Genomic DNA, 20,206 nt, shown 5'->3' with positions numbered 1-20,206 from the left:
GGCCAACCGCACCCACATGTTCTGGGCTTGCCCCAAGCTTGCTGGGTTCTGGACAGCCTTCTCCGAGGCAATGTCCAGGGTTGTGGGGGTGAGGGTGAAGCCATGCCCAATAGCGGCAATCTTCGGGGTTCGGAGCAGCCAGAGCTACACATGGGGAAGGGGGACAACGCCCTTGCTTTCGCTTCCCTAATCGCACGCCGGAGAATCCTGCTCGGCTGGCGATCAGCAGCACCACCCACAGCTGCAGACTGGCTCGCTGACCTCTCGGAATTTCTGAACCTGGAGATGATTACGCCATCCGAGGGTCAGAGGAAGGCTTCCTGGATACTTGGGGGCAGTTCGTCAGCCTGTTCCAAAACCTGTTCGAGGACAGCAACAAGGAGTAAGCCAGGAAAAAAAGATGAATAACCAAAGGACTGCGCAACCCGGGGGGCGGGGGGTGGGGGGTAGTAAAATGGGGAAACCACAAGAGAAGAGGAAGGATGCTGAAACCAATGGGAGGCGGGGGGGGGGGGGGGGGGGGTGGCGGGGAGAGGAAGGCAGGATATCATAGACTGACCCAGAGGGCAACAAAATGTACGTACAGTTAGTTAAATGAAGGGCAAAACAAACCTCTCTGTAAAATAAAGCAAATTAGTGTGGGCAAGAAAAATGTAATGTATATAAGCAACAACTGTTTATAAATATGAGAAAAGCCAATAAAAAAGATTTTCAAAAAAAAAAATTATGTCAATTTTCAAATGATTACGATTTATATTACAGGAGAAAAGGATGCTCACAGATTGACTGACCAAGGTGTTGCTATGGAGCAAACATCGTAGACCAATAGGTTCCCAAATTCCCACAAAATTAAAAAAAGTTGAAAGGCTTGAACATGTTCCTTTTATTTGCAGGGAATGAGTCACTGGTGTGGACTGATGTTACTTCTAGCAAGTGCAAATGATCCCTGTTTTGAGCTTAATTGATTATTTTAAATTGGTTGTTACACATTGGATTGTTCAGCAAGTACTACCCAATCGCGGAATCACATCTAACAATAGGTTTTTTTTTGGCGGGGGGGGGGTGGTCTGCAAGCATGGCCTGGTCGAGTTTGGTCTGTACTTGCCTATTAAGAACAACTGAAGAAACATGCTTTTGATTCAATCAGCCAATCATTGGGATGTGGCATTGCACCTGCACTGAAATTGATGCACAAAGTTGCTCAATTGTAGAGTAGGCAAGGCATCCTCTTGGACTGATGGCAGCATCCCATTCATGGAAAATACTGCTTGTGTAGCCATTGTATAGTAGCAGCATGAAATGACTTACTTAAACCTTTGTTCAAATTTCTGAGACATTTTGCCTTTTCAAAGTAATTTGAGATAGATTGCGCACTTTTTAAAAGGTTATTTGCAGACGATGAGCAGTGGGAGGAGTCCAAGGAGTTCTCGGAGGAGGTCCTCTCTGAGGAGGCATCATCTCATAACTCATGATAACCCTCCACCAGCACAGATACATACACCTGAGTGGGTAATGCAGCAGGGTTAGTTAGGTTGTCATGTAGTTAAGTCACATCACACGTGAGCAGAAAGAGGTGTTGAAAATAGGATAAAAACATTGGAGAGCCCCCATTGGAGGGCAGAACTCTCTTCAGCTAGACACAGATACTAATCCACAAATTTTATTCACAAAATCGGAACCTCTGGAGCAGCAATGACAAATGTGTGTGCTTCTGTGTGTCCTTGGACAGAAATTAGAGGTGCCCATCTCTAGTAGTGCTGCCATGATGTCTCAGGCATTTTTGTTGATCTCTCTGCAATCATGAAAAGAGTTGCCACCTACATGGGGAATCAGACATGGCAGATAACTGAGTGCATGCTGGCACAGACCAATGCCTGCATGCTCGCTGTGCAACTTTACAGAGTGTTGGAGGGAAGCCTGATCTTCATGAACCAATGTCTCCCTGAAATGCAGGCAAATGCTCTAAATGCAGATGGCTCAAGAGAGGGAAAATGGGGAAAGGGCTCATGGAAGTGTGGATTCTTCTCAAGGTTTTCCCAAACCTTAGCCCTTTCCTTATCCCTTTCAGACAGGGCCCCATGTGCTCTCCATCGACTGATGACCAACTCTGTCCCTGTACAGGTGAAGGTAAGCTAGTATAAAACAGAGTGACCATTGTGTATGTAAGAGCAAGGGACTGAGGCTGAAGCTGCTGCATAGGAGTAATAGGAAGTGGATAAGAAGAGTGTATTAGTTACATAAAGGGATTTATTTGGGTGTGTATAATAATGTTCATGACATTTTGAATATGTTTCTTCAAATGAATCAAACACGTTATTTGAACTCTTCTCCTGCCATGTAATTTGTTGAATCCCAAACTTCACATGGACTGTAATCTTCAGGTGAGTGGTATAATCAAGTTGAAAGAAGCGGGAAGGGTATGAATATAACAGTTAGATTTCTGATGGGAGTTATTTCTGGGGCTAGAGAATTTGAGTGCTCTGTCATATTTCTTCGCACACTCAGGTTATCTGAAGCTTGCCTGTATAAGCCAATCCTGGGTTTCTTTCACAGGCAGGTGAGCAACTCCAGACATCATGGCCACATCTAGCTCCTGCACTTCCCCTTCCTCCTTCACCACCTCCTCACATACTGATCAGTCTTCTCTTCCTGCAGCTCCATTCTTCTTCACGGTGTGACTTTGTGCACAGCACAGCGGACCACAATCATTCTAGGAAGCCTTGACGGGACGTACTGAAGGGTGTCTCCAAGTCCATCCATGCATCTGAATCACATATTCCACATCCCAACGGCTTGCTATCATAGTCCTTGTGACTCACTGCATCAGGAGTCATTACAGGAGTTATCAGTTAAGTCCTCAGGGGGTAGCACCTGTTTCCAGGGAAATACTGATCTACTCTATGTAGAGGTTTCAAAAACTGTGGGAGAGGTGACTGTAAATAAATCATCACAGCTTCCAGGATATCTTGTACAGACAAACCAGACAATGCAGGAGTGCATTCCCTTCTGAGTGGTGAACATTCCAGACTGATCTGAAAGTAACCATATTGCCACATGTTGCAATCTATGACCCTCCTGTATCTGTGGGAATCCAACAACTGCAGCGAGCATCACTTTATGTCATAAAAGCAAAATATTGCAGATGCTGAAAATCTGAGACAAAAACAGAAAAAGCTGCACAGGGCCAGCAGGTCTGGCAGCATCTGTGGAGAGAGAAACAGATTTAATGCTTCGATTCGAGTCCACCTACCTTCTTCGCAGTTGATGAGGAGCAGAAAGGTGATGGATTATAAATTGGGAGGAGGGGGGTGAAGATGGTGGGGCAGGATAGAAGGTCAGAGATAGGTGGGAGCTCAGAAGAAATTGAGAAGGATGTCATGAACCACAAGACAAGGGGAGCATTAAAGAGTAAAGAGGATACTAACAATGGCATGAACAAATGTCAGTGCTCTGTGAGACAAAACAAGTTACAAATGGCTCTGTGGTGGAGGGGTTTGGAAATAAAAAATCACAATGGAGGAGAGGGTTCATGGTCTGAAGTTGTTAAACTTAATGTTAAGGCCAAAAAGCTGTAAAGTGACCAATCAGAAGATGAGGAGTTATTCCTTCAGTTTATGTTGGGCTTTACTGGAACAATGCAGCAGGCCAAGGATGGGAATGTCGGCATGGGAGCAAGATGGTGAATTAAAATGGCAAGCAACAGGAAAGGAGGAGTTGTGCTTGCCGACTGATGGAACTCAGTGACCCAGTCTGCGTTTAGTCTCCCCAGTGTAGAGGAGATCACATTGGGAGCAGAAAATAGAGTTGACTAAATTGAAGGAGGTGGAAGTGAAATGATCCTTCACTGAAAGGAGTATTTGGGGCCTTGGATGCTGAGGAGGGAGAAGGTAAAGGGGCAGGTGTTGCACCTTCTGTGATTGTATGGGAAGATGCTGCAGGAGAAGATTGTGGTGATGGAACAGTGGACTAGGATGCCACGGAGGGAGCGGTCCTTACAGAATGCTGACATGGGTGGTGACGGGGAGATATGTTTGGTGGTGGCATCATGCAAGAATTGACGGAAATGGAAGTGGATGATCCTTTAAATGTGGAGGCCAGTAGGGTGAAAAGTAAGGACAAGGCAGACCTGATCATAGTTCTGGCAGGGAGGGGAAAGCGCGAGGACAGAAACACAGCAGATCGGTCAGACACGGTTGAGGGCCCTGTCAACCACAGTTTCATTTATGCCTGACTGGCCGCATCAGTGTCAAAGTGGCATATGTGGCATTCTTGGCAAAATTGACATTGGTCATTTGGCAGATATACTTGTGGGCAGTAGATTGTGACGATGTCATCAGCAGGTCCCTGGAAGAAGGCAGTGGTGAGGAAATTCAGGGTTGTGGTGATCTACTTGGTTCCAGGAGGCTACAGGTGTCAGCAACAATGCCACAGAGGTCTGAGCCTGAAGAACTGTTGCTCCTTCAAGTTGAGGAAGCTGACTCTCTGCTTCTATAGTCTGTGCTGCGAGTCTTACCTCTTTACCCATCCCCTCCATCCTATGGAGAGGCACAAGGCTGTGGAGGAAGCAGGGTTGTTGTTGGTGTTGGGATGCTCCTGTTTCTGGTGCTATTGGTGCAGCTGACTTTGCTCATGCTGTTACGGGTGTGACTGTTCCGCTTCTTGTATAGAACTGTATAGTTCTGTATAGAACCTTAGTTAGGCCACACTTGGAGTATAGTGTTCAATTCTGGTCGCCACACTACCAGAAGGATGTGGAGGCTTTAGAGAGGGTGCAGAAGAGATTTACCAGAATGTTGCCTGGTATGGAGGGCATAAGCTATGAGGAGCGATTGAATAAACTCGGTTTGTTCTCACTGGAACGAAGGAGGTTGAGGGGCGACCTGATAGAGGTATACAAAATTATGAGGGGCATAGACAGAGTGGATAGTCAGAGGCTTTTCCCCAGGGTAGAGGGGTCAATTACTAGGGGGCATAGGTTTAAGGTGAGAGGGGCAAAGTTTAGAGTAGATGTACGAGGCAAGTTTTTTACGCAGAGGGTAGTGGGTGCCTGGAACTCACTACCGGAGGAGGTAGTGGAGGCAGGGACGATAGGGACATTTAAGGGGCATCTTGACAAATATATGAATAGGATGGGAATAGAAGGATACGGACCCAGGAAGTGTAGAAGATTGTAGTTTAGTCGGGCAGTATGGTCGGCACGGGCTTGGAGGGCCGAAGGGCCTGTTCCTGTGCTGTACATTTCTTTGTTCTTTGTTCTTTGTTCTTCCTCGTCAGAGGTCCATGTTATAGCTGCATAGATTGCTCCCATGCAGTAGAGGAGGCTGACAGCAAGGGAAGTTGAGATCAGGGTGAGTAAAGTCCAGGGCAGGTCCAATGACTTCTAAAATGCTGACAATCACCTACGTTGCAGGGAAATTAGGCTCTCAGAACAAATATGTTGTAAACAGAAGTCTTTCACACAAGCAGGCGAGCAGTTACAAAATGTCATTGTTTAAATGCTTTCCAGCCTGTGAATTTCGTTGATCACTGACTTTTCATTGTGCTCATCTTGTTGATGCGGAAATGCTAAGCAGCTGCAAAACCTCTGTACTGACTGTTAAAGCCAGAATTCAGGATTAAAAACCTCAGTTGATTATTAAATGACTCAACCAACATCTGCATGGTGGTTTACTGTGTGTCTCATAACATGGCCCAGTAAACTCTAAATGTTGGCACGATCACTTTGGGTTTCTGACCCTCTGGCAATTTGCAATGTTTTGCCTCTCTTTCCTTCTCCTGCATTGACAATTCGAATTCTGCCCATTAGCTCTTTCTTCTCGCCACTGATCTGTGTCACCTGCTGAACATTTCCAGTATTTTCTCGAGCTAGCCTGACTGAGCCACTGGATCACAAGCACACATTCAGTCCTTTACTAGATTACTCTCAAAATCACAGAAATAATAGAAACCTGACATAAACCAGTCTTTGCCATTTTACTGGTGATTCCATCAGTCCCTCAAAGAATTTGCCACAATGTTTATTCCCTCACTTTTATTTATAATGAATATTTATAATTTTTACTCCCATTGTGTTCAGTAATGTGGGAACACAAAGAGCAATCAGATCATAACTTGTAAAATACAGTGTTGTCATTTTTTTCTAACTATGGAAATACAATCTTTGCACACTTCACTGAACTGACGCAAAAGCCACAGGTCAAGAAATCATATGAAAAGGTTCAGCCAGCTGTGGTGTTTTGTGGTGATTGACCCTTGAAGGGCAACCCAGCAGAAGAGGGTCACCTGTCTTGAGGGACCAATAGGGACCGAGAGTGGGTAATCATCCCGGGGTAGAGTCCTCTCTTAAGCAGGAGACATTGAGAAGACATGTAGGGACTGGGGCAGTTGAGTGTGGGCCATGAGGTCTGTACAGTTTTTCTAATTAATAAATACCTTTTGTGGATTGGATTGGAATTGTCACGTGTCCCGAGGTACAGTGAAAAGTATTTTTCTGCGAGCAGCTCAACAGATCATTAAGTACATGGGAAGAAAAGGGAATAAAAGAAAATACATAATACACAAGGTACACAAACCGGCATCGGATGAAGCATACGGGGTAGGGTTAATGAGGTCAGTCCATAAGAGGGACATTTAGGAGTCTGGTAACATCGGGGAAGAAGCTGGTTTTGAGTCTGTTCATGCGTGTTCTCAGACTTCTGTATCTCCTGCCCGATGGAAGAAGTTGGAAGTGTGAGTAAGCCGGGTGGGAGGGGTCTTTGATTATGCTTTCCTCAGGCAGAGGGAGGTGTAGATGGAGTCAATGGATGGGAGGCAGGTTCGTGAGATGGACTGGGCTGTGTTCACGACTCTCTGAAGTTTCTTGTGGTCCTGGGCTGAGCAATTGCCATACCAGGCTGTGATGCAGCCAGAGAGGATGCTTGCTATGGTGCATCTGTAAAAGTTGGTAAGAGTTAATGTGGACATGCCGAATTTCCTTAGTTTCCTGAGGAAGTAAAGGCGCTGTTGTGCATTCTTGGTGGTAGCGTCAACGTGGGTGGACCAGGACAGACATTTGGAGATGTGCACTGTAGCGCACAAAGACTCACGAGAGACGAATAGAGATGAAGTCGATGAGGCTTTATTAAGCGTGACTTGTTCCCCGCAGTTCAGCAACAGACTGGCCTGCGGGGGAGAACTCCTGGTTCTTATACTCCGCCTTCAGGGCGGAGCTAGAGATCAACAGCCAACCAGGACCCGGGATCTGTCAGCCAACGACATCACGGCTTCACAGTCCCACATGACCCCTAATGCATACTACCACATTCACCCCTTGTTAAAAATGAACCCGGCGGGGTGGTGCTTCGCATGGTGGTAGGGGTTTACAAGGCTGGTCCTGGGAGGAAAAAAAAACTTTTGCATGTCATCACAGTGCCCTACACTGGGCTATGTACAGGGTTTTTTTGTTTTGAACTATTTACAGTATTCGTAAGAGGGAAAAAGGAAAAAAAATTCTCGTTAAAGTCCACAACATTCTAGTGTTACACCGATGCCACGAGTCGGTCGGGCGGTCTGGTCGTCCTTGTCGATCGCCTCAGCCCCGGTGGTGGTGGTGCTTGTTCCAGTGTTGTCGTCTCCGGGAGCTTTACGGTTTCTGCTTCAGCTTCACTTCTGGTCGGACCTGGGAGGAGGACCGATCCTCCCGGGAAGGGGGCGGTCGCGGGGTGCGCCGGTGGCAGGGAGGGGGTGATTGGTGTCGAGGGGGTGTGCGTGTTGCTGGCGGGCGCCAGATCTCGCAGGGAGACCGTGTCCTGTCGGCCGTCGGGGTACTCCACGTAGGCGTACTGCGGGTTCGCGTGGAGGAGGTGAACTCTCTCGACCAACGGGTCCGACTTGTGCGCCCGCACATGTTTCCGGAGCAAGATGGGTCCTGGGGCCGCCAGCCAGGTCGGCAGCGACGTTCCAGAGGAGGACTTCCTGGGGAAGACAAGGAGGCGCTCATGAGGCGTTTGGTTAGTGGTGGTACACAGTAGCGACCGGATGGAGTGGAGGGCGTCCGGGAGGACCTCCTGCCACCGTGAAACTGGGAGATCCCTGGACCGTAGGGCCAGTAGGACTGTCTTCCAGACCGTGCCGTTCTCCCTCTCTACTTGCCCGTTCCCCCGGGGGTTGTAGCTGGTCGTCCTGCTCGAGGCTATACCCTTGCTGAACAGGAACTGGCGCAGCTCGTCACTCATGAAGGAGGACCCCTGTCGCTATGGACGTATGCGGGGCAACCGAACAGTGTGAATATGGTGTTAAGGGCTTTAATGACTGTGGCCGCTGTCATGTCAGGGCAGGGGATGGCGAAGGGGAAACGGGAGTACTCGTCCACCACGTTCAGGACGTATGTGTTGCGATCGGTGGAGGGGAGGGGCCCTTTGAAATCCAGACTGAGGCGTTCAAAGGGACGGGAGGCCTTGATCAGGTGCGCACTATCCAGCCTGAGAAAATGCGGTTTGCACTCTGCACAGATGTGGCAGTTCCTTGTGACTGTACGGACCTCCTCCACGGAGTAGGGGAGGTTGCGGGACTTTATAAAATGGTAGAACCGAGTGACCCCCGGGTGGCAGAGGTCCTCGTGGAGGGTTTGGAGACGGTTAATTTGTGCGTTGGCACATGTGCCGCGGGATAGGGCATCGGACGGCTCGTTCAGCTTTCCGGGACGGTACAAGATCTCATAGTTGAAGGTGGAGAGCTCGATCCTCCACCTTAAGATCTTGTCATTTTTAATTTTGCCCCGCTGTGCATTATCGAACATGAAAGCTACTGACCATTGGCCAGTGAGGAGAGTGAACCTCCTGCCGGCCAGGTAATGCCTCCAATGTAGCACAGCTTCCACTATGGCTTGGGCTTCCTTTTCCACTGAGGAGTGGCGGATTTCTGAGGCGTGGAGGGTTCGGGAGAAAAAGGCCACGGGTCTGCCCGCTTGGTTAAGGGTAGCCGCTAGAGCTACATCGGAGGCGTCGCTCTCGACCTGGAAGGGGAGGGACTCGTCGATGGCGCGCATCGTGGCCTTTGCGATATCCGCTTTGATGCGGCTGAAGGCCTGGCAAGCCTCTGTCGACAGAGGGAAGGTCGTGGTCTGTATTAGGGGGTGGGCCTTGTCTGCGTACTGGGGGACCCACTGGGCGTAATATGAAAAGAACCCCAGGCAGCGTTTTAGGGCTTTGGAGCAGTGAGGGAGGGGAAATTCCATGAGGGGGCGCATACGTTCGGGGTCGGGGCCTATTATCCCATTGCGCACTACATATCCCAAGATGGCTAGCCGGTTTGTGCTAAAAACGCACTTGTCCTCGTTGTATGTGAGGTTCAAGGCTTTAGCGGTCTGGAGGAATTTTTGGAGGTTGGCGTCGTGGTCCTGCTGATTGTGGCCGCAGATGGTTACGTTGTTGAGATACGGGAACGTGGCCTGCAACCCGTGTTGATCAACCATTCGGTCCATCTCTCGTTGGAAGACCGAGGCCCCGTTTGTGACACCAAATGGGACCCTTAGGAAATGGTATAATCGCCCGTCTGCCTCGAAGGCTGTGTACTTGCGGTCACTTGGGCGGATGGGGAGCTGATGGTAGGCGGACTTGAGGTCCACGGTGGAGAAGACCTTATATTGGGCAATCCGATTGACCATGTCGGATATGCGGGGGAGAGGGTACGCATCTAGCTGTGTGTACCTGTTGATGGTCTGGCTATAGCCTATGACCATCCTTTGCTTCTCCCTTGTCTTTACTACTACCACCTGTGCTCTCCAGGGACTATTGCTGGCCTGGATTATGCCTTCCTTCAGTAGCCGCTGGACTTCGGACCGAATGAATGTCCGGTCCTGGGCGCTGTACCATCTGCTCCTAGTAGCGACGGGTTTGCAATCCGGGGTGAGGTTTGCAAACAAGGATGGGGGCTCAACCTTGAGGGTTGCGAGGCCGCAGATAGTGAGTGGGGGTATTGGGCCGCCGAATTGGAAAGTTAGGCTCTGCAGATTGCACTGGAAGTCTAATCCCAGTAATGTGGGCGCGCAGAGTTGGGGAAGGACGTAGAGCCTGTAGTTTTTAAACTCCCTCCCTTGCCACGTTAGGGTCACGATGCAGAAACCTTTGATCTGTACGGAGTGGGATCCTGCAGCTAGGGAAATCTTTTGCGCACTGGGACGGATGGTCAAAAAACAGCGTCTTACCGTGTCAGGGTGGATGAAGCTTTCTGTGCTCCCGGAGTCGACCAGGCATGGTGTCTCGTGCCCGTTGATCAGCACCGTTGTTGTCGTCGTCTGGAGCGTCCGGGGCCGTGCTTGGTCCAGCGTCATTGAGGCCAGACGTGGTCGTAGTGCTTCAGCGTCTTCCTCCAACCCCGTGGAGCCGTCGATGCTGGGGTCCATTGTTGCCGTCCAAGATGGCGGCAGGGGTGAACAAAATGGCCGCCCCCATGCATCGCACATGGCTGGGGGGTCACAAGATGGCGGCGGGGTGGACAAAATGGCCACCCCCATGCGTCGCACAGGGCTGGGGGGTCCCAAGATGGCGGCGCCCCTCCTCCCCTCGTGGTGGCCGGGACCCAAAATGGCGGCGCCTGCGGGTCGCACATGAGGCGCTGGGGGGGTCGGGGAGCGTTTGAAACGCGCAGGACTCCTTCTTCTCCGGGGACAGCGGCGACCCCCCGGGACCGGCACACAGCCGCAAAATGGCCCTTTTTCCCGCAGCTCTTGCAAATCGCTGTGCGGGCCGGGCAGCGCTGCCGGGGGTGTTTCGCCTGGCCGCAGAAATAGCAGCGGGCCCCCCCGGGACGACTTGGCGTCTGAACCGCGCAAGCCTGTGGGGGGGGGGTTTGTCGCGACGGGGGTCCACGGAGCCCAAGGGGCTGCCGCGTGGTCGGGGCCGTAGGCGCGGGTGTTTCGCGCGGCCACATCTAGGGAGGCTGCAAGGGCCCGTGCCTCTGAGAGTCCTAGCGACTCTTTTTCTAAAAGTCTTTGGCGGATTTGGGGAGAGTTCATACCTGCCACAAACGCATCGCGAATTAACATGTCCGTGTGTTCAATCGCGTTTACTGGCGGGCAGCTGCAGGCCCGTCCCAAAATTAGCAGCGCGGCGTAGAATTCGTCTAGCGATTCTCCAGGACTTTGCCGTCTCATTGCGAGTTGGTAGCGTGCGTAGATCTGGTTCACTGGGCGAACATAGATGCTCTTTAGTGCTGCGAACGCCGTCTGGAAATCCTCTGCGTCTTCTATGAGAGGGTAAATTTCCGGGCTTACCCTCGAGTGCAGGACCTGTAGTTTCTGGTCTTCTGTGACCCGGCCGGGGGCCGTTCTGAGGTAGGCTTCGAAACAAGCCTGCCAGTGTTTAAAAACTGCTGCTCAGTTCACTGCATGGGGGCTGATCCTCAGGCATTCCGGGAAGATCCTGAGCTCCATAGTCCTTTAAGCACGCTTAATAAATTGTAGCGCACAAAGACTCACGAGAGACGAATAGAGATGAAGTCGATGAGGCTTTATTAAGCGTGACTTGTTCCCCACAGTTCAGCAACAGACTGGCCTGCGGGGGAGAACTCCTGGTTCTTATACTCCGCCTTCAGGGCGGAGCTAGAGATCAACAGCCAACCAGGACCCGGGATCTGTCAGCCAATGACATCACGGCTTCACAGTCCCACATGACCCCTAATGCATACTACCACATGCACCCCTAGGAATTTGAAACTGCTAACCATCTCCACCTCGGCCCCGTTGATGCTGACAGGGGTGTGTACAGTACTTTGCTTCCTGAAGTCAATGAACAGCTCTTTAGTTTTTCTGGCATTGAGGGGGAGATTGTTGTCGCTGCACCACTCCACTAGGTTCTCTATCTCCCTCCTATATTCTGACTCATCGTTATTCGAGATCCGGCCCACTATGGTCGTATCGTCAGCAAATTTGTAGGTGGAGTTGGAACCAAATTTTGTCACGCAGTCGTGTGTATAGGGAGTAGAGTAGGGGGCTAAGTACGCAGCCTTTTGGGGTCCCGGTATTGAGGACTATTGTGGAGGAAGTGTTGTTGTTCATTCTTACTGATTGTAGTCTGTTGGTCAGAAAATCGAGGATCCAGTTGCAGAGTGGGGAGCCAAGTCCGAGGTTTTGGAGGTTTGATATGAGCTTGGCTGGGATTATGGTGTTGAAGGTGGAGCTGTAGTCAATAAATAGGAGTCTGATGTAGGTGTCCTTGGTGTTGAGATGCTCGAGGGATGAGTGTAGGGCCAGGGAAATGGCACCTGCTGTGGACAGGTTGCGGCGGTATGCGAATCGCAGTGGATCAAGGCATTCTGGGAGTATGGAGATGATGCGCTTCATGACCAACCTCTCAAAGCACTTCATTACGCCTGAAGTCAGGGCCACCGGACGGTAGTCATTGAGGCACGTTGCCTGGTTCTTCTTTGGCACCGGTATGATGGTGGTCTTCTTGAAGCAGGTGGGGACCTCGGAGTGGAGTAGGGACAGGTTAAAGATGTCCGCGAACACCTCTGCCAGCTGGTCCGTGCAGGCTCTGAGTGCACGACCAGGGATCCGGTCCGGGCCCGTCGCCTTCCGAGGGTTCACTTTCAGGAAGGCCAATCTGACTTCGGAAGCTGTGATGGTGGGTATGGGTGAGTTATGGGCTGCTGGGGCACTTGACAGCGGATTGTTGGTTTCCTGCTCGAACCGAGCATAGAATGCATTGAGTTCATCGGGGAGTGGTGCGCTGCTGCCGGAGATACTGCTCGGCTTCGCTTTGTAGCCCGTTACGTTGTTTAGTCTTTGCCACAACCGCTGAGAGTCTGTCTGTGACTCTAGCTTGGTTTCATATTCTCTCTTGGCATCTCGGATGGATTTGTGGAGGTCAAACCTGGATTTCTTGAATAGGTCAGGGTCGCCTGTTTTGAACGCCTCAGATCTGTCCTTCAGTAGGGAGTCAATCTCGCGATTGAACCATGGTTTCCGATTGGGGAACGTACGTACTGCTTTCTTTGGCATGCAGTTGACCACACATTTGCTGATTAAGTCTGTGACGGTGGTGGCATACTCATTTAAGTTGGTCTTAAATATTTCATAGATTTCATAGAATTTACACAGCAGAAGGAGGCCATTCAGCCCATCGAGTCTGCACCGGAAAAAGCACCCTACCCAAGGTCCACACCTCCACCCTATCCCCATAACCCAGTAACCCCACCCAACACTAAGGGCAATTTTGGACACTAAGGGCAATTTATCATGGCCAATCCACCTAACCCGTACATCTTTGGACTGTGGGAGGAAACCGGAGCACCCGGAGGAAACCCACGCACACACGGGGAGGATGTGCAGACTCCGCACAGACAGTGACCCAAGCCGGAATCGAACCTGAGACCCTGGAGCTGTGAAGCAATTGTGCTATCCACAATGCCACCGTGCTGCCCAAATATGGACCAGTCCACTGTCTCTAAGCAGTCACGTAAGAGCTCTTCTGTTTCCTCGTACCAACACTGCACGACCTCCTTAGCTGGATTCTCCTGCTTGAGTATCTGCTTGTATGCCGGGAGAAGGAGCACCGTCTTATGGTCTGATTTCCCAAAGTGCGGTCGGGGGATGTAACGGTAGGTGCCCTTGTGTTTCTATAGTCTGTCAATGTACATCATTACACCAGTCAACAATAATAAGTACCAATATTGAAATTATATACTTACTTTGGCATTATGGGGTCATAATGTTCTAAGACAATTTGATATGCATACCATGAACAAGCAACCAAGGGTGATAAACCTGCAAAGTATAAAAATAATATTAATATCACATATTTTAAAAATATCTCCAAACATACATAAAAGAGCAGTTGCTCCATCAGGTCTATCTCATTCAGCCTTCTTGGAACTTGATAATTAATTCCCAATGCCCCCACTCACTGCTGGCTATTTCATATTCTAGCAGGGTAAAAAAGCAGATTTCAAAATCTTGGGCCAATTCTGGGAAAAAGACGATTCTGGGAGATTCCTCTCTGACGGCAAAAGGCAATGAAAATGAGGTCCAAGCCATTACGGATGACTATGAAGAAAATTACCCAACATCTCATTTACTTTAGTACTCAGTGATATCAGGAATCTCTGGGAACATGACCTGCTCTCTTTTGAATATTTGCATAAAATCTGCATTCACTGCATGAGCTTGCAACTTAGTTCAAAGTTAAATGACGTTCTGGGAAAACAAAAATCTCCTCAAACTTCTCCTAACTCTATGCTTGCATAGATTATATGCATGTCCCCTCACTCTGTTTAATGTATCCAACTCAATTAATCTGTTTACGAGTACACTGTTTGGTCCCTTCAATATTTTGAATACTTCAATCAATTCTCTCCAAAGCGTATGCTTTCGAACCAGAGACTTCCTCCAGTGCAGAAGGAGGACATTCTGCCCATTGAGTCTGCACCAACCCTCTCAGAGCACGCTACTCAGACCCACTCCCCCGCCCTATCCCTGTAACCCCATCTAACCTACACATTTTTGGATACTAAGGGGCAATTTAGCATAACCAATCCACCTAGTGTGCACATCTTTGGACGTTAATTTCTCAGATTTTGTAAAATATGGCATCCAAAATGAAATTACATGGAATGAGAGACAAGCGGCGGGATTCTCTGTTTCTGAGATAAGTGTTGACGCCAACGCAGAATTCGTGGACCTACACAATAGCAAAACTGCCGCTGCAACTGGAAGAATTCTGCTACTGTTAAGGCACCACGCCACGTGGAACACAATCGATTCTAATGTGAAACGGTGCCTGATTCGCCGATTTAGCGATCAACACTCAGGAGGCTGACAAGCTGCTGCCGCAGATACTCACTGCACTCCCCACGCACACCATCCAAGCCAACAAGATGGCAGCAAGGACAACAGCTCCACGCTTCACCGACGCCAAACTGGAGACCCTCCTGGACGCGGTGGAGCAGAGGCGGATGACCCTGTACCCCGGCCCGGGAAGAAGGTTGCCAGCTGTTGCCATTCATCGTGTTTGGGTGCAGATGGCAGAGGCCATGAGCACCACCAGCAACACCGTCCGGCCAGCAGTGCCGGAAGAATCTGCCAGGGTGAGTAGGCAGCACTGTGCTCCTGGCACTGACCCGAGTCCCACCCACCCGTAACCCTACCCCACCCAACCAGGAGGGCAGCCAAACCCCCACCCTGCCCCACATTCTGGCACGCATGTCGGCCGCCATGGCTGGGTGCCCTGGCCACTGAGGCCACCAGCTACCCACCCACTGGGCTGCATGAGTCGGACTGTCTAATACTGTTGTTTTTTGTGTTCCCCCCCCCGCCCTCCCCCTAGGAGAAGGCCGCGCACAACCGCCAGGAGCGGGAGAAGACAGGAGGGGGACCACTGGACCTGTGAACCCGCACCATGGTCTAGCAGAGGGTCCTGGAGGGTTGGCAGGCCAGAGGAAAGGGCGGTCGCCGATGTGTAGATCAGCCGTGGGCGAGGAAGTGAGACCCTACTTATGTGTGGTTTCCCATGCCAGGTGTGCCAAAACCCACCCCCCCCCTCATCCTCACACCCACACCACCCTCACCCCCACACCACCCCCCCCAGCCCCACCGACATGCCCGCCACCACTCCACCCCGGCCCGCGGTCTAATCATGCGAGTTGTCTTGTGTCTTACAGGACCTGCTGGAGATGGAGCGGGTCCAACAGGCATCCCTGGCCCCAGCAGATGCCATAGCCAGAGCCCCCCCTCGTGAGCCCAGCACCAACGCTGAAAGCAGTTCGGACACCAGCCCTCTGTGCGAGATTCAGGAGACCTCGGAGCTCGGGTCAGAGGATGACAGTAATTTCCCATCACAGCTGTCTTGAACATCCTCCACCATTCCAGAGTCACTCATCTCAGTTGTGCATGTTAGTGAAGCGGCTTCTGGGACACTATCTGGAGCGCACCATACCAGAGCGGACCTCCAGGACTGGCACCGCCAGGTGGCGCTGGAGCCTCAGGGGATAACTCCCCTCACACCCCTGCTCCATGGAGTAACCCGGCGGCCATCGGGAACTCCGAGGGAGGAGGAGGTAATGGGGTCTGTACCGATGACTCCCGCAGGGGAGGCACCAGAACACTGCAGCACCTCGGACTCCCTCCCCTTCTGTCACTGGCGCATCTGGTGGGTAGAAGGCAGGGCTGGGCGGCACCATGCCATCTTGCGCACCAGAGCAGGAGCCAGGTCCATCTAGGCCCAGTCGCCCCAGAAGACGCCCGCCAACAGGGTCACATGGCAGGGATCATAGCAGGGCATCTCTAGTCCTGCTGTACCATCTGGGAAACCACCTAGACATAATGTTAGGGCCCATAAGGCCAGGAAGTTAGACACTACTTCAGTTGGCATGGGTGGAGGACACAGTTTAGTTGTAGGGGCTAGGGCACAAATCTGTGTTTGTTTGTTCACATCAAACATTTGTTGCCACTGTTACTACCTGCCTCAGTGCTCTGTCTGATGGGTGTGAGGGGTGGGCTGGACTGGGCTGGTCGGATGGTGAGGGGGCGAGGGGGAATGGGCTGATGTTGGGGTGGTAATGGGTGAACCCTATGGATGGCTTGAGCTCTACACCAACCGCCCCCACCACCGTCACCCCAGGGATTTGATGGCACCGTGTGATGGAATTGGCAGCTCGCATGTAGGGATCACCCAGGTGGACGGTGGAAAGTGATACCATGGGTAGGAGTCAAACCTCGTCATACGAAGCGGAGAACCAGAGCTGTTCACAGAGTGGGTTGTCATCATCCTCCATCCCCTCGACCATGGCCCTCAACCCGTAGTGTGTATCACGGAGGGAGTTGCAGGCGGGATTTGGCCCGGGGTGGGAGAGGTGGGGGGGTGGGGTGTAGTGTCTGTGACCCTCAGCAGTTCCCCCCCCCCTCCAACCCCCCTCCACCTCCACTCTAGTCGGTGAACCTGGAGGCAATCTGAGCTTCCCGTGTACGTTGGCCCTGGTGCACACACTGTGCGGCATCCTGTGCCTGCCTGGGCCCATGTCATGTCCATCCACTCCCTTCCCTGCATCCTTCTTATCAGACGAGGCCTGGCGTTCCTCCTCCTCCTCCAGCACATCGCCCCTGTGCTGCGCGATGTTGTGGAGAACGCAGCAGGTCGCCACGATGTGGGGAGCTCTCTCAGCATCATATTGGAGGGCCCCTCCATAATGGTCCAGGCACTTGAACCGTATCTTCAGGAGGCCAAAGCATCACTTGATCACTCTCCTGGGTGCTGCATGGGCTTCATTATAGCAGGTGTTGGCGTCGGCCTGTGGCCTCCGGATAGGCTTCATCAGCCACGACCGCAGTAGATAACCTCTGTCACGCAGGATCCAAAACCCCAGCCGGCGGGGGGGGGGGGGGCATCTCGAACATATCAGGAATCGTCAAGTGTGCCAGGATGAAGGCGGCGTGCAAACTGACCGGGTATCGGGCGCAAACGTGTATGATGCGCAGCTGACGGTCACATATCAGCTGCACGTTCATCGAGTGGAACCCCTTTCAGTTGGTGTAGGGTGGCCTGTTATCTGCAGGTGCTCGTAGGGGGACATGCACCCCATCGATCACCCCCTGGGTCCGGGGTATCCCGTTGATGGTGGCGAACCCCGCTTCTTGAGCATTCTGGTGGGCTCGGTCCACATCGAAATAGATGCCCTAGAGAATATCGGCTTGGCCTGCTGATGATATGCAAACGGTGTTTACTGTATGTGCGTTCCGATATGCATTGTCACCGCTTCGAGGTGACGGAGAATGGCGATTTGGCATCAAATCGGCACCCACCGCGATTTTGGCTATGGAACCTATTCTCCACCCAATTTTGCGATTTTGTTGTCGGCAACCGGGAATCCGCCCAAAATATTGACATAGATAGGGATTCAGTTAGGACAAAGGGACATGGGGAAATGAGGATGTGGTATTGTCACTGGATTGGAGACCCAGGGCAATACTCTGGGGACCTGCGTTTGAATCTCATCATGGAAGATGAATAGATGTGAATTCCATAAAAATCTAGAATTAAAAGTCTAATGATAACCACAAAACTATTGTTGTAAAAACCCATCTGGTTCACTAATGTCCCTTAGGAAAGGAAATCTGAGGGTGACATGTGGTGCAGTGGTTAGCACTGGGACTGCGGCACTGAGGACTCAGGTTCAAAGCCTGGCCTTGGGTCATTGTTCGTGTGGAGTTTGCACATCCTCCACATGTCTGCGTGGGTTTCACCCCACAACCCAAAGATGTGCAGGTTAGGTGGATTGGCCACGCTAAATTGCACCTTAATTGGAAAAGAAAAATGATTGGCTACTCTAAATTTATAAAAAAGAAGGAAAGGAAGTCTGCTGAAGATCCTTTCTGGGGCTTCATATTTTCATTGTATTTACAAAATTACTTAAATGGAATTAGAGAATCATATTTCCAAGTTTGCAAACTATATTAATTATGTAGATAGGAACAGAAAATTGCAAAAGGGACAACATTGAAAGTGAGTGGAGAAACTGTGGCAGATGGAATTTAACCTGGGAACTGTGAGGACATCCATTTCAGACCAAAGGAAGATAGATCAGAAATATTTGCTCAATCCAGAGAAGCTGCGAACTGTGGCAGAGAAATAGCTTTCGGGGTTTGTGTGCAGATCACTACAATCTAGTGGACAGATTGAAAAAACAAGCAGGTCAATGGAAAGGTGGATGTTACAAAAGGGTGGATTTGTGCGACCATTGATGATGCTCTAGCTTTACATGATTAAAGGATTTGAGAGAGTGGAGAGATAATTGTGATTTGCTCTCGTGGAGAATCTGAAACCAGGAGACATAATATTACAGCTAAGCCATTTAGGCTGATGCCAGGAAGCACTTCTCCACACAAAGGACATCTGAAACTCTCTGCCCACAATATTCGGTTGAGCTTGTCAACTGAAAATTTATAAACAGATTGAAAGATCTTTTTTTTAGGGGATAAGGAAATGAGGCCGATAATTGGAGGTTATCAAATCAGCCTTGACTGACAGAATCACTTTGAGAGGTTAAATGCCCATTCTTACATTCCTCGAGGTCCAACACCTTGAACCTATCACTATTATTTAATTATTAGTTTAATATTTTTCATGACCTCTACAGTGCCTATATAGATTTTCAATAACAATTTGGATGCTGTATGTTTAACCTTTAAGTCAAAAGCAGATGAAATCTAGTCTAATATTAAAGCAAAACACTGAAAGTTCTGAAATTAATCAGCAGGCCTGGCAGCATCTGTGGAGAGAGAAACAATGGCCATGCTTAGTGTCAAATATGACACTTCATAAATGAAGCAGGGTAGGTGGAGCAACATGGTGGCATAGTGGAAATGTCACTAGTCAGATAATCCAGAGGGTGAGGCTAATCCTCTGGGGACACGAGTTCAAATCCCACCACGGCAGCTGATGGAATTTAAATACAATGAATAAATGTGGCAATGAAAGCTAGTCTCAGTAATGGTGACCATGAAATTATCCCTGACTGTTCTGAACTACATAGGTCTCTAATGTACTTTAAACAAGGATCTTACCTGGTATGGTGACTGTAAGGATCTAGGCAAGCGACTATTGCTTTCCATATGCTGTGCTATGAAATTCTTGATAATGGACGCCAGCAACTTCCCTACCACGAACATTAGACTCACGGGTCTATAGATCCCTCTCTCTAACTCCCTTTTGAATAGTGGGGTTACATTCGCTACCGTCCAATCTGTAGGAACCATTCCAGAGTCCAAAGAAATTTGGAAAATGACCATCAATGGATCTACTATTTCTAGTACTCTGGGATGCAGATTATCAGGCCCTGAAGATTTGTCCGCCTTCAACCCCATTTATTTTGCCAAAGCCATTTCTTAACTAATACTAGTTTCCTTCAGCTCCTCACTAAAACTTGTGCTCCTCAGAACTTTTGGTACATGATTCACGTCTTCCTTTGTGAAGACAGAACCAAAGTACGAATCTAGTTCCTCAGCCATTTCTTTGTTCCCTGTTATGAATTTCCTTGTTTCTAACTGTGAGGGGCCTACGTTAGTTTTTATTAATATTTTCTCTTTCCATACCTATAGAAACTTTTTTATGTTCGCCGCCAGTTTACTTTCAAATTGTATTTTCTCCATCTTAATAAATCCCTTGTTCTGCCTTTGCTGAATTTAAGCTGTTCCTAATCCTCAGGTCCATTGCTTTTCCTTGCTAATTTGTATTCC

The 20,206-nt window shown here is 50.0% G+C and overlaps 1 protein-coding gene across 3 annotated transcripts in view; it reads right to left on the bottom strand.

The window, feature by feature from the left end:
- The window catches only part of LOC140391595 (claudin-10-like), a 163,073-nt gene that overhangs the window by 99,940 nt on the left and 42,927 nt on the right, over positions 1-20,206 (bottom strand). For all 3 annotated transcript variants that reach the window (XM_072476243.1, XM_072476244.1, XM_072476242.1), the window contains exon 3: positions 13,669-13,744. In XM_072476243.1, coding sequence (XP_072332344.1) covers positions 13,669-13,744 — 76 coding nt within the window. The remainder of the gene's footprint in view (positions 1-13,668; positions 13,745-20,206) is intronic.

This window comes from Scyliorhinus torazame, chromosome 15, assembly GCF_047496885.1.
Source record: "Scyliorhinus torazame isolate Kashiwa2021f chromosome 15, sScyTor2.1, whole genome shotgun sequence".
In the NCBI taxonomy this organism is placed as follows: domain Eukaryota; kingdom Metazoa; phylum Chordata; class Chondrichthyes; order Carcharhiniformes; family Scyliorhinidae; genus Scyliorhinus; species Scyliorhinus torazame.
The sequence above is the reverse complement of the archived record's forward strand: the minus strand, read 5'-3'. Positions and strand labels throughout refer to the sequence as shown.